At 51.9% G+C, this 16,290-nt stretch overlaps 1 protein-coding gene across 6 annotated transcripts in view; it reads left to right on the top strand.

Annotated features, from left to right (window-relative positions):
• The window catches only part of CABIN1 (calcineurin binding protein 1), a 149,658-nt gene that overhangs the window by 24,611 nt on the left and 108,757 nt on the right, over nucleotides 1-16,290 (top strand). For all 6 annotated transcript variants that reach the window (XR_011542181.1, XM_070628269.1, XM_070628267.1 and 3 more), the window contains exons 10-18: nucleotides 1,949-2,235; nucleotides 3,305-3,473; nucleotides 5,690-5,826; nucleotides 6,402-6,619; nucleotides 7,984-8,062; nucleotides 8,660-8,847; nucleotides 9,722-9,874; nucleotides 10,793-10,987; nucleotides 14,713-14,955. Coding sequence is in view for 5 of the 6 variants with exons in the window: in XM_070628269.1 (XP_070484370.1) it covers nucleotides 1,949-2,235; nucleotides 3,305-3,473; nucleotides 5,690-5,826; nucleotides 6,402-6,619; nucleotides 7,984-8,062; nucleotides 8,660-8,847; nucleotides 9,722-9,874; nucleotides 10,793-10,987; nucleotides 14,713-14,955 (1,669 nt within the window). In the remaining variant the exon portion in view is untranslated. The remainder of the gene's footprint in view (nucleotides 1-1,948; nucleotides 2,236-3,304; nucleotides 3,474-5,689; nucleotides 5,827-6,401; nucleotides 6,620-7,983; nucleotides 8,063-8,659; nucleotides 8,848-9,721; nucleotides 9,875-10,792; nucleotides 10,988-14,712; nucleotides 14,956-16,290) is intronic.

Raw genomic sequence — 16,290 nt, 5'->3', positions numbered from 1 at the left:
GGAGCGAAAGGCCTGAGGATGATCCAAGCGACGGTGGCGATGTGACTGAAGAAGAGAAGCTGTAAACTGGCCTCACGGCCACCCTCCGTAGCACAGGGTGAAGGCCAAGTGGAAGCCTGAGGGAGATAGGATCGGCTGAAGGCAGTGTTGCTTGGTGGTTAGGTATGGGACTGAGTTATCAGAGGAAGAGTGTAGAGATTCCCTCTCTGGGAACAAAGGGTGTGTGGCCTGTAAAATAACCACCATCCACTCCAGGGCTAGGCACACTTTTCCTGTAAAAGGCCAGATGGTCAGTGCTGTAGGTTTATGGCCCAGGTACCATCTCTGTTGTATATTCTTCTTTGTGTGTGTGTTTTTTTAACAACCCTTTAAAAATGTAAAACCATTCTTAGCTTGTGGGCTATACAAAGCAGGCCATGAGCCACAGTTTGCTGCCCTCTGGGTCTGTTCACTGCCCACTAGGCATGAGCAAGGCACTAGAAAATGAAGGTGTGTTTAAGGCATCTGACACACACAGCTGGCGAGCAGATTCTTCCTGTCTGAATGTAACCCTTACTGAAGGCAGGAGAAAATAGGTAAGAAATCCCTTCCAGTCCTAGGAGCCTTCACTTGGTTAGATTTTGGATTTTGAAGCACTGTCCTTTTATTCCTTGCATACATTTACTACTAGCTTCATGCCGACATGCAGTGAGGGCTCAGTGGTGGGGTCTGGTCTCTCGCTGGGGGTAGTCAGTCCCCCAGTCTAAATTGATTGATCCCTGGGGTAGTCAGTCCCCCAGAAGGAGGATCACATGCCCCAAGCTGGTGGCCACCCTTTGGAGAGAAGCACAGCACTGGGGGAGCTTATAATGGGGTCCACACTGCTCTGGGGGTCTGGAGGAGTGGGCATTGACCAGGTCGAGGGGCTGGGGCATGGGTAGAGGCATTGTTTCTGGGCAGAGGGAACCCTATGTGAAGGTCATATGGTATGCAGGAGTGTGATTTTGTTGGCAGAACAAACAAAAGAAAAAAGGCTAGCATGATGAGAGTACAGGGGGAGGTATGAGACGAGGCTGGGCCATTTGGCTGGGCCTGGTGGTGCAGCACCATGAAGATTTGGTTTTTAGCTTGAGGGTGTGGGAAGCCATTCAAGGATGGATAGATGGATATATCATGCCACGCCATATCATCCCACAACACAGCATAACACACAACATAATATACTACAAAACATGAAACAACAGACAGCATATGATACAACACACCACACAATATTAAAACACATGCACAGTACACCATGTACCACACAACATACAATAGAACATAGGCTACACCATAACAACACACAACACACCATACCCATAATAAAACATAAATGTGACATGCAACTTAACACATGCTAGACCTGACCACAACCCAACATATAACACAAGCACACCACAACATACCACATAACAAAACATGCAACAGTCTTGGTTTGCTATCCAGCAGGCCCCGGCTCAAATGGGGACCCACTGAGATGCTGCTACTTACGGTCCCTGTCCAAGGCCCCTTTAGACCATGTCCCTCTTAGCAGCCCTTCTCCCAAAAACCAGATTAGTGGCAGCAGAGAAATGCCACAGATGTTTTAAAGATTCGGCTTTGTGGGGAGGGGTTTTTGAATTGAGTCAATGGTTTTCATGCCTGCCTGGTTGAGTCTGAAGGTGCCTGAGGCTGAGATGCTTCAGGGCTTCTGCCAGGGAGGGAGAGGGTGTGCAGCCCCTGCTCCTGCTCCTGCTCTGGCTGCTCCACCTCAGCTGTGTTAGACTCAAGACTGTCAGTAATGACAATGACAAAACTGACCCTCCCCCACCCTCGTGGAGATGGCAGCCCTGGGCTAGCTCTGCTGTGTGTCTACGGGCCAACTGGCCTGTGCTTGGACTCCCCTATGATGGGGTGCTGAGCAGATGCAGGGACCCTCTCCTTGCAGTTGGAAGTGCCTCGGAGAAAGTTTGTTGGCCATGTACAACCACCTCACCACCTGTGAGCCCCCACGGCCCAGCCTTGGCAAGAAGATCGACCTGTCTGACTACCAGGACCCCAGCCAGCCTCTGGTGTCCTCTGTGGTGGTGGCACCTGTCAGCGTGATCCAGCCGAGCCCTGTCAGTGCCAAAACGACTGTGCCTGTGGCGGAGCCGGTGCTCTCCTATGCCCCCGTGGCCACAGCCAGTTTCCCACTGCACAGTCCCAGCCTGCTGGAGACAGGCATTCCTGCAGGTGAGCAGGCCTCCTGGGGTCAGCTTCTGGGGACACCCTGTTTGCTGAGCAGAAGTGAGTGTTGGGGTGCCCTGGCCTCTCCAGAGGGATAGGTCCTGCTCATGCTCTTGGCTTGAGGTTTAAGTAAGAGCCCCCGGCCCCACAGGGAAGTGTCTTAGGCTGCTCATGGGGCTGCCACTCGTCAGGGCCACTTTAGTAATGAAGCCCCCACAGGGAAGGGGTGGGGGCTCAGGGGTACAGCTCCTTGGGACTACTCAGCACCGGCTGATAAGTCCTGGCCTACAGGGCACTCTTCCTGTCTGTGGTGTGGGAGCTGGCAGGTCCCTCTGCTGGTTTTGCTCTGTTGCTGGCCACATGCCACAGCACCCAGCACTGCTGTGCACTGATATCCTGAGTTCTTTGGCCTTAAAAAACAGTCAGCAAAGTTAGCACCGTATGTGGTAGTATATTTTTGAATGGTTTTATTGATTTTTGTTATTGTTGGAGTTGTAAAAAATGTCAGACAAAGTTCCCACGCCTTTTCTTGATTTCTGTGTCACTGAGAAAAGAATATCTGGCTGTTAAAAAGTTTCTGAATGAGCATGTATGTGATTGTTTCTAACTTTTGTACTTAATCATATGTGACACTGCTCTGCTCTCAAGATAATTCACACAGTTCTCTTGCCCACATCATGTCATTGGGTGCTCACAGGGTCCTGGGTGATGGATAGAGTCAGTGTTGCTGCCACTTGCTCTGTCCCATACCAGGTACAACACTGAGGCCCCAGAGGCTCTCGGAGCCGGCCAGCTGTGAATGTGTGACTGTGAGTCCCTGGTGTTCTGTAGCTATGGAAAGCAGTCTTGAGATCTGGCTTGTGGGTTCTGTGAATTCGAGAAAGATGCAAGAGTTAGGTGGATTGAAATTAACTTTACTCAGGAGTCGTTGTGGTTAAAGAAGAGATGGGAGACATCTTGAATGTCAAAGATTAAACGTGCCGGTAGACTTATAAAAGAGGGGGACTGACGTGCCTGTGTGGTGCATTTTCTTATGCCCTTCCCCGTAAGATTTCAATTTGCACTCTTTGTGAAGGCGATGTTTCTGGGGGAGATAAATCCAAGAAAGGAGTAAAGCGGAAGAAGATTTCAGAAGAGAGTGGAGAGACGGCAAAGCGGCGATCTGCCCGCGTCCGAAACACTAAGTGCAAAAAAGAAGAGAAAGTCGACTTCCAGGAGCTTCTTATGAAGTTCTTGCCGTCCAGGTACTGTGCACACTTTTTCTGATTTGCAAACACATGAACCTCCAGCCTACACCACCAATAACGTTTCTCATTCTCTTGCCACCCTCTCCTCTGGTACATCCTTATTTCCCATGACATCTGTGCAAACGGGTGAAGCACAGATCTCACTGGATGGGGATCTTGGCCTTTTCTCGCCTCTCCTGCTTCTGAACTTCCTGAAGGCAGGAACCATGACCTGTGCATCTTTCGAGGACCAGGCACTTCCTGTACCCTCAGGTGATGAATGGATCCTGGAGCTGGAGTGACATGCTCATGTCCCTGTGCTCTCACAGACAACCACTTGCTGGGTGGCCTGGGGCCGCTGCTTCTTGGATGCTGACACTGGGAAACCCTGCAGAAGGGGCCCCCCTCCTGCTTTCAGGGACAGTACCTGCTTGGTTTCTCCAAGCTTAGACGGATTCCCTGGAATTCTGAGAAGGTGGAGGACGATCCCGTAAATGTTCGTTGGTTTCACTGGTTGTTGGTGTTCCTCAGAGAAGCCTCAGGAGGAGAACCACAGCTGGGGGTCCTGGGCCCTAATGTTCCTTTCGTAGATTTTCACGAGCCCTCCCGCTTTTCATCCTTGCCTTCTCACCTCCTTCAGAGGCTCCAGGGCACTCATTTTCTGAGCTTTCCCAGGGTTTATGGTGTCAATGAATGGACATCTTGATGCTCCCCTTCCTCTGCCCTTAGCTAAGTGGAGAAAGCCATTTGGTTTCCGCTAGTCCGTCTTTCTGCCTTCTAACATTTGGTGGGCACATTTCTTATCTGCTGGGGCTTCCTCTCCCATCCCCTGTATCTTTGAGACTTTATACCTTTTTATACCTTCATGGTTCCTGGAGTGGAGTTTGGGAGGTAACCATGTGTGTTCAATGTATATCTTTGCCCAGAAGTCTTCAACTGGTGTTTTGGCTCATGACAGTTTTTTTCAGTGGTGACGATACCCAAGTGGAGGAGGAGGAGCCAGAAGCTTTAGGTGGATTGTAAATCCGTTTTGTGGCAAGATTCCAATTTTCCTAATTTGTTGCCTTTCTGTCTTTCTGTGGTGAAAATGAAATGCTTAGAGATCGAGGTTGTTCTCAGTGAGTAGAGCATGCAGTCCTCTCTGATAAATCCCTCCTAAGGCACAGGACCAGGACCAGGTTTCCCTTCCAGCGGGGAGAGCTGCAGGAACATGCTGTGGTTGATGATGCCAAGAGGTCTGAGTGACCCATTTCCCCATCTTCCCCTCAGCCCTGCCATCCCACCTCAAGGTCTTGTTCCCAGCCCCCCTTTATGTGGAATGGTTTCTGCCTTCTTTTTTTAACTTTAAGTGTTGGATCCTGTGTAGTTTTCACATCTTCGAATAGTCAAGCAAGAGCAATGTGACTGCTTGCCTGGAGTAGTCACCCTGGGGGTATGTGCAGTCAGTGAATGAAGACATTGAAAAGTGCCCTGAGTGTTTGTGCTGCAGGGCTGCTTGGTTGAGGGAGAGCTACAAGGACGCTAAACCATGGTCTTCGGAGGAGTTTGGAAGAATGGTGCCTGCTGGGAGAGACCTCCCAGGTCCAGCTCTGTGAGGAGCCATAGAGGGACCCGGCTCAGAAGGGCCCAATGTGCCTCCATACTCCACACCCCGCTACCTTCCTCCTTACTCACTAGGCTCCTCTCAGGTGTTAGAACATACCAGGTGCTCTTCTGGCCTGTGCCTCTGTACCTGTCCTTGTCCTGCTACTTTGCATGGCCTGCCCCTTACCCTTCTCCACTGTCATTATGAACATCACCCCCTCTGAGTGACCTTCCTGACTCTGCTCTCTAAAGGAGGTCCCTTGTGACAAGCACTCTGTCGTGGTTGGTCCCTATTTGGGTTCTTTGTTGTTGTGTATCTGTTTATTGTCTGTCTCTCCCATTAGAAGATAAGGCTACCGTGGGCAGAGTCTGCCACACTTATGACTGATTCTGGTACTTGGCACATGCCAATGCTTAGTGATCGCCTGTTGATGGAATGAATGAACAAGTGAGCGTACAGACCAGATGCCAGCTGACAAGGGCCTGGAGAGAGGCAGAGTCTCTTGGAGGCCTGGGTTCTAGACCCTGCTGCTCACTTACTCTGGTTTTCTTCTGCCTGGCTCAAATTTCGTTTCTCTAATAGGAAGAATTCAGATGCTGTGTCAGAATGTGTGGTGTGGCTTTTTGTGACTCTGGTGTATTTCATGCAGGCTAAGAAAGCTGGACCCTGAGGAGGAAGATGACCCCTTTAATAACTACGAAGTCCAGTCAGAAGCCAAACTGGAAAGCTTCCCAAGTGTTGGGCCTCATAGACTGTCATTCGACTCTGCCACGTTCATGGAATCTGGTAGGAATCCAGCAATGTGATGATTCACTGTTGGGAACTCTTCCTCCCATTATGCTATGACCTGCCTAGGTTTTATTCTGTGAGAATGGTTCTGGTGTTTAAAAGTGTGGTCAGGAGGCTGCCTGGATTTTTCTTGGGCATGAGCTCCATGGTCAGTTGGGAGGTCTGCTGAAACGTCCACACTCATACTTGACTGTGGTGCCTGAAGGACGTGTGCTTCAGGCCAGACCCAGAGGCTTGGCTTTGCAGGTCAGATGCACCCGACACAACTGTTGCGTGTTTGTGTGCCAGTTATTATGCTTGTGTTTTTTGCTCATGGTCTCACTCAGTGCACACGACATCACTTGGAGGATTCAGAGAGGCTTGCTCAGAGCTGGTGAGGGCTGGAGCTAGGATTAGAAGCCAGCAGCCTGACCTCGGCACTACCCTGTAGTGGGAGGACACAGGCTCTCTTCTGCCTCTGCCCCCTCCCTGCCCCTGCTATTGCTTTCCTCTCTCCTCTTCCGAAGAAAATGGGAGACTCTGACATGAGAGGTCCTTCATTCAAGTCAGGTTGTTTCTCCCTCCCTGGGCAGAGAAGCAGGACGTACATGCGTTCCTGCTGGAGAACCTGACCAATGGGGGCATCCTGGAGCTGATGATGCGCTACCTGAAGGGCATGGGCCACAAGTTTTTGCTGAGGTGGCCACCAGGCCTGGCAGAGGTCGTGCTCAGCATCTACCACAGCTGGCGGAGGCACAGCACCAGCCTGCCCAACCCACTGCTGAGGGACTGCAGCAACAAGCACATCAAGGTTGGATGGGCGGGGGGCCTTGAAAGGGCCAGCATCAGACTGGGACCAGGGAGGGGCATAGTCACCTTCAGTGGATGTGGGGCTGCTGCTGTATTGAACCTACTCGGCTCTCTCTACTTGTGGGCCTGGAACCTGGGCACCTGGGAGCTTTGAAGCAGTAAGTCACAGGATCTGGTTTGTGCCTAGAAAGATCCCTGGTGGCTGAGTGGAGGATATACTTGGGGGTGAGAGTGGGCTCAGGGCTGTCAGTAAGCTCTTGCCAGGTGAGCCATGGTGGTAGCAGTGGGGTAGGAGGTTCTGGAGGCAGAGCTGAAGGATGAGCTGTGAGTATAGGCGAGGGGATGAGATGGGGAGGGCTTCTAGGGCTGGCCCAAACGCCAGGGCTTGGGACAGGGATGGTTTACTGGGATGGAGGAAGGCCAGCAGAGAGGCTGGGGGACAAGGAAGGTTCAGCTGTGTTCAAGGGGCTAGGGACTGTTGCCAGTTTTTTTAATAGGTGAGAAAACATAAGTGCGGAGGCCGAGTAGGGTTGCTTAGGGGATTGGGGGGGCCTCCAGCAATAAGGGGCCAAACTGTACTCAGCCCTCCTGCTTGCTGTGCTCGGCACCCCAGGCTCCTCCACTCACTGCCTCCCAAGGCTCAAGGGAATCCAGGTGCTCCGGCCCCCTTGTCCCATTGGAGGAGGAAGGCTGAGTGCTGAGGAGGGAGCACGGGGGCTTTCAGGGCTCACCCAGGTAGTATTTCTGGCTGGCTGCACAGAGGGTGGAGGAGCTCAGGTTGACAGGTCTTAGGGCCATGTGAATCAGTGCTCCCTGGTCACGCAGCCTTTGCTGAAACACCTCGGGGACTGCCTCCTGGAAGCTTCTGCCCATTGGGCCTGCTCCCCTGGGGGCAGTGTGGAGTGGTGGGAGGAGCCATGGCTTTGGTCCCCAGACAAGCCAGGTTGGTCATTTCCTTGCTGTGCCCCCTCGACTAGTGCCTCCTTATCGCTAAGCCTTAGCTTTCTCGTGTGTCCTGGGATCAATAGCCAACCCCAGGCACTTTTAAGGGTTGAGTGCTCTAGTGTGGATCCAGTGTCTGGACTGGCACTTGGGAGGTGACAGGGCTGCCTCTTCCATAGGGGAGTCTCTCAGGACTGAAGACAGGTGTCCCAGCTCCTCCCAAGTCTTGTCCCAGTGTAGATCCATGTACCTCTTTTACCTCCTGGCAAGTAGCTGTCGATTATCTTTTATGAAATGGTAAGATAGAAAGTAGGTAGAATCATATTTTTATCAAAGTAAATTTTAGTTTAGTTTCATTCCATCTGCCACCCTTTGATGACAACTCGTGACTCCATTCCTGACTTTCTGGTGCCTGTCCTGCAGGACATGATGCTGATGTCTCTCTCCTGCATGGAGCTCCAGCTGGACCAGTGGCTGCTGACCAAGGGCAGAAGCTCTGCAGGTAGGAGGCATTCTATGTTCTGTGGCAGGGGTAACTTTCTGAACCCTCAGTAGCCAGGAGGAAGCGGGAGTGAGGAGGCTGAGTCATGGAATTCAGACTTACATCTGCAAGGGGCATGTTTCCTGGGTTGGCTTGTCAGGCCAGGAAAATCCAGGGTCTTAGAGAAGTCCCTTGGACACTTGAGAAGTAGTTAGCAGCAACTGAGCCCCCATCTGCCTGCTTTTCTGTTACTCATGATCGAAAGAAGTAGGGTTTCAATTTTCTCAGGTTATCACTTGACACTTTATGTGTCCCCAGTAATTTTCCCAGATGATGTGGATCATTCTGACTTTTAAACCACCACCCAGTGAATAAAGATATGTTCAAAGTTCAGTCTGCAAAATGAAGGCCCTCCAGCTCTTAGGGTCTCTGCATCTACACCTGAGTTGTCTGATTTCTCTGATGCCTGCCACTCAGGGGGCTGTAAGGCTCCGAGGGGCTCAGGGCACTCATGGACACTGAGGCAGGTGCCAAAGGCTGAGGGTGACCTCTGCGGGGAGCAGAAGGGCATTTGAACTTTACATGAAATTGACTCGTCCTGGCCTGATTGGTTTTCAGTGTCTCCTCGGAACTGCCCTGCTGGTGTGGTGAATGGCAGGTTTGGGCCTGATTTCCCGGGAACTCACTTCCTGGGTGACCTCCTGCAGCTGTCATTTGCCTCCTCCCAGCGGGACCTGTTTGAGGATGGCTGGCTAGAGTTTGTGGTCCGCGTGTACTGGTTGAAGGCTCGGTTCCTAGCACTGCAGGTTGGTTCTGTTGTCGGCTGCTTGGGGAGCATGCCCTGGCACCCAAAAGGGAAGGAGAGAGCTGGATGCATTGTTGAGGATGTTTGTGTGTGTGTGTGTGTGTGCACATGTGGCACCTGCCCGGCACCGTGTGAGGAAGCAGGACGTGTTGGGGAATTTTCAGCATCTCAGAAATCCCAGCATGGCCACCAGTCTGCAAAGCACATCAGCACAACTACAGAACCCTGGAATGGGTCACCTGTGCCCCCTAGAAACTCCCCACTCAAGATTGCCTTGGGATCTTGACCCTTTGCTTATGTTTTCCTGCGAGAGCCTGAGCAAGTCCATGAATGGAAGTAGAGCTTTCTAGAAGGGAATTAATCACCTGTTTGTGTGAATTCTCGGACAGCTTCCCCTCAGAGCCTGCTCCGAAAGGCCAGGGTGGACTGGCTGTTACTCAGCACCTTGCATGTGGTGATACCCAGTGTGCTGTGATAGAATGAGAAAAGAGTGCCACAGTCAGTTCTAGAATTGGGAGAGGCCTAGGTTCTAATCCTGGCTCTGTCGTTTATGAGCTAATGCTCATGATCTTGAACAAGATACTCGGCCTTGCTTAAGTGTTCTCAGTGTCCTTACCTGCCACATGGGGTTAATGATACCTCCCCTTAAAGTTGTGGTGTGAACCAATCAGTCATTCGTTCATTCGTTCATTCAGCAAATACTTATTGAGCTCCAGCCACGTGCCAGGCACCTTTTTAGGGAGTATAGCAGTAATTGGATAAAAGCCCGCCCTCACAGTGCCTACAGTCTAGTGGGATGAGGAAGGTGAGGCACCTGGCATAGCACAGCGAGGTCCCGTCCTGCCTCTGTCTCTTGACTGCTTTTCTCTGATCAGGGAGACATGGAGCAGGCCCTGGAGAACTATGACATCTGCACAGAAATGCTCCAGAGCTCCACTGCCATCCAGGCGGAGGCAGGGGCTGAGCAGAGAGACATCGTCATCCGTCTGCCCAACCTCCACAACGACTCAGTAGTTTCCCTGGAGGAGGTGAGTGGGAGTTTTTTTATGGTGTTTTCTTGGTCAAAGATTTGTGCTGGGTTGGACCAGTTAGACCAGGCCTGACCTGTCCCTGAGGACCAAAAGAGCAGTCCACATGCTGAGCATGGCTCCTTCCTTCCTGGGGAGGGTGGAGGGGCTGGAGAGAGGCGACTCTGGCACACAAGGGCCCCTTGGGCTTGCAGGGACATCCCCAGGATGGAAAGTTCTTCCAGATGGGAGGTGGCAGGAGTGGACACGTGTGCTGGCACAATTTAAAGTGATTATTGCTTAACTCCCTGGGCTGCGTGTGTTAGCAACCCCAGTGGAATTAGAGGGAAACACCAGCAGAGGCAGACCGGTGCTGGTCTGGCCATGGGACTGGGTCAGCAGCGTGTGGCACGTATGCCAGGCTCTGTGGGGTCCTGATCCTGTTCTCATTGCCCAGCCACAGACCCCGCTGCAGTTCCACGTCTGTGATGTGTCCACTTTGAGTGAAAGTGGCCTTCAGACTCTTACAGAATTGTTTCTGGGCACGACCAAGAAAGAGTTGCCCCTCCTGCCTACATTGTGGGGGCCACCTGTGGGGACAGGGTTCTGTGGGTCAATGGCATGTGCCAACCTCTGGCCCGGGGTTCGCCGAACCATGACCACAAGGCTGTCCAGCTATTTTGGTAGATGCTTCTCTGGAACCTCTCTGTTTCCAGAGTAGTATTTTGGGGTTTTTTTTTTGGTAATTTGGTTTTTAAAGAGTTGAATGCCTTGAGCTTAACAGAAATATATTTTTATTGGCTTAATGTAAACGGTGATATATTAAGAAGGAGTCTAATTTTGTATTCCTCATCTGGGTCTGACAAATGCAAACACTGGCCAAATTCAGGGGGAGTGTGAGGGGTTTGTCATCAGGCAGCAATTCCAGGCTTCTTCCAGATCGATAAGAACCTTAAGTCGCTGGAGCGGTGCCAGTCCCTAGAGGAGATTCAGCGGCTGTATGAGGCTGGTGACTACAAGGCTGTCGTGCATCTGCTCCGCCCCACCTTGTGCACCAGTGGCTTTAACCGGGCCAAACACCTGGAGTTTATGACTTCCATTCCCGAGAGGCCAGCCCAGCTTCTGCTGCTGCAGGTATGTGCTGCCTGTGTCCCCCTCGCCCACTCGTACCGTCTCTGCTTGGTGTGGGTTTATTCTCTGGAGGTTCTGAGGTAGCCCTCGAAAACATGTACCTAGAAGAGAAAAGTGAGAGTGAAAAACCACTAACTCAGCACCCAGGAAGATGCTAGTCAGAAGATACAGGGGATAGTTGGAACCTAGGAGTGCAGGTTCTAGGGTTCTGTGTGGCTACCTGTCATTATTACTTTTTAAATTAAGTATTGAGTAGATATAAAAATGGATAAAATATCTGTACAATGTAAAGAGTCAAGATAAAATAAATACCCTTGTACAAACATATAGTTGAAGAAAAAGAACACCAGTGCGGTATTTGAAGCCATGTGCCCTTGCAGCTCCCTCCACGCCTTGTTCTTCAGGAAGTAATCCCTTACTGAGAGCTCACCAGGCACCAGGATATCTGCTGGGCACTGGACAGTTACCCACTCTCTCTGTGCCTCACTTCCTCATCTCTAGAATGGGGGTGATCATGTCCTGGCCTCAGAGACCTGTCATGGGGATTATAGAAGTTAGTGTGTATTGACATTACCCTTGGCATGTAGCAAGCACCATATGGGTGCCAGCTACCATCGTTGCCACCATCCTCAGGAAGCGTGGAGTCCGACACAGAGACAGACACAGAAGATGATAAACATGGTGTGTGTAGTGGTGTTGGGTGGGCTGGCGTCCCATCGCTTATGGTTCACACATTAATCACGTTATATTTATTATCTTACTGGGCCCTTCGCTTTCAGTTTGGAAAGAAAGTCCAGTAGGTTCCCAGGCTTTTTGCTGAGATTACATGAGACATTGTAATTATTAACTTTCTTGAATTGGGAAATAGTCAAGAGATGTGACTGTGGAACAAATGGAGGCATCTCTGCCCTGGTGAATGGGGAGGAAAGGGTTCATTCTAGGAAGGAAAGGAGGGAGGGAGAGAGAGGGGAGAAGGGAAGCTGGTTCCAGTTCCTGGCAGAGAGATTCAGGCAGGCTCAAGCTGAGATCAAGGGATGAGATGTGTCTGGCCTCAGTGACCATGGCAGGCTGAGGGGAGCTGGGCCAGCATTTCTATGTCTACTCAATAGTTAATTTAAAAATTAATGAAGACAGGTAGATAACAAACAGGTAGATGGATGGGTGACATCCTGACTATCCTCCTCCTTCCTCTGCCATGCAGAAGTTCAGAGTCAAGTGTGGGCTTACCTTGAGCCACACAGAACCCTAGAAGCTGCACTCCTGGGTTCCAACTATACCCCGTATCTTCTGATTAGCATTTTCCTGGGTGGGAGGGACAGCTGGGTGTACCCAGGGAGGCCAGTGGGTGGGGAGAAGGAGGAAAGGCCAGCCCTCTCTGCCTCCGTACGATGGCCTCAATGGCTCAGATGCTGTTTTGCTCCTGTCTTCTAGAACTCCTGGTGTCGCAGGATGCCCCATTAATGGGGGAGGCGCTGCTCTTTGGCTGGGCATTGAGCAGTGCTGAGGGCTGTGATAGGGCCTGGGCCAAGTGCTGGGGAAGCTCCTGCTTTTTGCAAATAAGTGACTCCTGGTTTTTGCTCAATTTCCTATTGAGGGGGTGTATTTTCTTATTGATTTGGAGTGCTTTTTATATATTAAAGATACTAATCTTTTTCTCATCAAATGTTGCAAATATTTTTTTTCCAGTTTGTTGTTTGCTTGTAAATTGCACCTTTTATTGTTTTTTTTCCGGCATACAGAAGTTTTGAATTCTTGTGTTGTCAAATTTTTTGATGTTTTCAAATGTTTGTGATTTTGTTCTTTCTGCTTAGACAACCTTTCTAAGACTGGGAAAATATTCATCCACTCATTCTGCACACATGGATTGAGTTGCTACAGTGTGTGGGGCACTGGACACGGGAGAGGTCTGCTCTGGTGGAACCTGTATTCTAGAAGGGAGGCCGATGAGAAACGTGTCAGCACATGGATGAGAAGTGTATTTGCCTTGTTTTCTTCTAGTGGTGTCAGTGTTTTGCGTGGTGCATCTAACTGGCTTCATCCAGCTTTTATGGGGGTCTGACTTGGAAGCTTCCCTCTGGAAGTTGGATGGCTCTCTCTCTACTGAGGCAGCTGCCATTCATGTTCTTCAATACAGTCGTGTAGTTTTCTTACGGCTGACTTGATTTTTAGTCCTTAGTGTTTCCGGTTGCCATTTTAAGCAGGATCTTTTTGTTGGTCATTGTGTTTCCTAATTGTACATTTCTGGTTTATAGGAACCATGTTGAATGTTGCATGTTTATTTTGATTCTAGCTACTTCACTGAATTCCCGTTATTTCTGATAGTTTCTGTTTTGTTTTGTTTTGAGTAGACGATCATGTTGCCCACAGTCAGTGGTAATTTGGTCTTCTCATTTGTTGGCAGTTATTCTTCTGCTTTCTGACTCTTTCTGGCTTTGGGCCCTGGGGATTATGTCATGTTGGAGCACCGCTGGCAGGTCTTTGTTTTCTGCCTGACTTTCACACAGCTCTGGCTGCAGTTTAGAGTCAATAGTCTTTGTCCTGCTAGAAAATAACCCCCTACCCCTCACATGTTTGGTGTTTGATCAGGATGGGTCAGCTCGGGCCCTGGGGCTCCATGTCTGCACCCTAGAGGCTCCTCAGTGGCTTCCTGCTCAAGACTGCTGGTCTTTAAAAAAGCACAGGCCCCATGTTCCTGGCGATTAGCGCTAATAAATGGGGAGTGGTTTTGATCTGTGTTCAGGTTTTGCAACACATCCCAAAGGCAGTTTGGGGTGTTTCTGCCCCCACTCCTGTCTGTGTCACCTCAGAGCGTGGCAGCTGCGTGTGTTGAGGCAGGCAGGAGCCACTGCGTGCCTTAGCTCTGGCGGGGTCGGAGCCCGATGTGGCGCCGGGCAGCAGGTGCTTCCTGCTAGTCTAACAGGCTGCCCGCCAGATCTGCAAATCCACAGCCAGGCTGAGTGTCCCTACACTGGTTCGGTGATGGAAGAGGCTGAGACCCGAGGTGGTTCAGTGGGTTTGTTCTAGAGCAGAAGGAAGGCAGCTTCACAAAAAGCGATGGCTTCCAAAGAGGGGATTCTAAAACAGCTGTCAGGGTGCAGGGGGTGTGCTGAGAGCTGCCCGCCCTGCGGGGTGCTGTGCATATCACTCTGAATGCTCAGGGAAGCTCAGTACCTTGCCCCACCTGTCTCCTAGGGAAGGAGGGGACTCAAAACGATGGCATCAGCGCTGCCTGGCCAGTTGCCCCTGCCATGGCCTTGGCTCAGGCCCCCTTCCACAGAGATAGTCCGTCCCTGGCAGCCTGCCCTCCCTGCTGAGACCCTCCAGAGCCTGGCACTGGATGAGCGTATGACTGGGTGGCCCGGGGCATGGTGGCTTGGCTTGGGGTGAGAGTTGACAGGAGGTGGAATCACTTAGCCTCACCTTGGTGGTTTGCCAGCCCTTAGGCTCATCCCGGCTTCCAGCTGTGTAAATGAGGAAACTGAAGTGCAGAGGTTCAGCACCTTTCTGAAAGCCCCTTGGCTGGTGGCCTGCCATGCTGTGATTGCACACAGGTCACCGTGTGCCCTGGCAGACACCTTGAGGCCATGGGGGGCCCACACCACCCCTTTCCTTTGGACTGCCCCACGTGTCTTTTTCCTCAGCTACCTACCCCTCCTGAGGACCGGGTGTAATGAGTGTTGTCACAGTCCTCTCAGTGCACCTTCCTCCTCGCTCCTTCCTGTGCTCAGGACTCCTTGCTCCGGCTGAAGGACCACCGGCAGTGTTTTGAGTGCTCTGATGTGGCTCTTAACGAGGCGGTCCAGCAGATGGTCAATGCGAGTGATGCTGCCGCCAAGGAGGAGTGGGTGGCTACAGTGACCCAGCTGCTGCTGGGCATTGAGCAGGCACTCTCAGCGGATAGCAGTGGCAGCATTTTGAAGGAATCATCTTCCGGCACTGGCCTCATCCGGCTCACCAGCAACCTCATCCAGGTGACGCTCAGCCCCTTCCTGCCCTGCCCCAGCAGGTATGGCTCTCTGGCGGCCCCCTTCCTCATAGTTCACCAGCTTTCATGGCGAGTTAGGCACCCCAAGGGGGTGCATTGGCTTCTCTTGCAGGAGGAGGTGGGTGCCTTGGGGTGGGTGGTTGTGTACTGGCTACAAACCTTCCTGGGGCTGGTAATATCTGGGGCTTAGAGCCTGTAGCACTGGGCACCACAGGGTTCTTCAGACCACCCATCTCAGAGGGGAGGAAGTAGGCTCAGAGCAGGAGACCCTGGCCTGTGTGTCATGAGCCAGAGGCAGAGCTGGGGCTGGAACCCAGGCCCCTGTCTCCCACCAGGGCTCTCCACCACCCCTGTTGTCTTGGCCCTCGTAGCTGAGGGGTGGTCACAGCACCCTGCACTGTCCAGGCAGCCTTCGTGGCAGGGAACCTTCCTCTGAGCCACCCTCAGCTCTTTCCTGCCAACTCCCATGGGCTGTCAGCAGGTCCTGCCAAATCCTTGTCCTTAACATCCTTATCCTTTGTTCCTTCCTTCCTTCGCCGCTCTGCCTTAGCCCAGGCCACTGCCATCTCTTGCCTGAACTGTGGCAGCACGCTTCCCGCTGTCCTCTCTGCCCCCTCTACCCTTCTAGTCCAGCTACCACCCTGCCATGGAGTCACTTTTCCAAAATGGAGACATAAATGTGCTCCTCCCACTTTTTAACCCTTCACATTTCCTCCAGAGTGCCTGTCACCCAGGGCGCACTGATCCACTGGCCTCCCTCTCCACCGTCATCTTCTACTTCCTTGGCCACCTCTCAGGCCTCTGTGACCTCTGCCTGCACTCTTGTCCTCTGCCCCCATTCCCTGGCTTCTCTTGGGGTCAGGCACACCACAGCCATTCACCTGGAAACCGTCTCTCAAGGTCTCTCTTCACTCTGTCCCCCGCCCTCCTCTGCGACCTTATTACGGACCTCATTTACTTTCATGCAGCAGCCATACTGATCCTTAGCTCTCCTATGGCTTGTCTCTAGTTCTCTTTCCCCTAGGCTGTCCACTCCCCCATGCCCCGTTTACCTCTGTCACCCTCGCATCTGGCACAGGGCCCAACCCACAGTGGCTGTCGAGGGCATCAAAAGAACTGCATGTGGCCTCAGGGATCAGAACTGGCTCCTCTGATGCTTGGGCATACTTCTTGTGAGGCTCTGTGACACTCTGGTTGATGACATGCTGGGATGCTGCTAGGTCGGTGTTCCCACATCAAAGCAGTGGGGATGGGCAGGCACCATGTCCCCTGCCCCCAGCCCTGGTCTGCCCTGAGGACTCCTCCCTAGCTGGGAGAAGAG

The sequence above is a fragment of the Equus przewalskii genome, chromosome 7 (genome assembly GCF_037783145.1).
Source record: "Equus przewalskii isolate Varuska chromosome 7, EquPr2, whole genome shotgun sequence".
Classification (NCBI taxonomy): Eukaryota; Metazoa; Chordata; class Mammalia; order Perissodactyla; family Equidae; genus Equus; species Equus przewalskii.
This window is presented reverse-complemented; position numbering and strand designations above follow the sequence as displayed.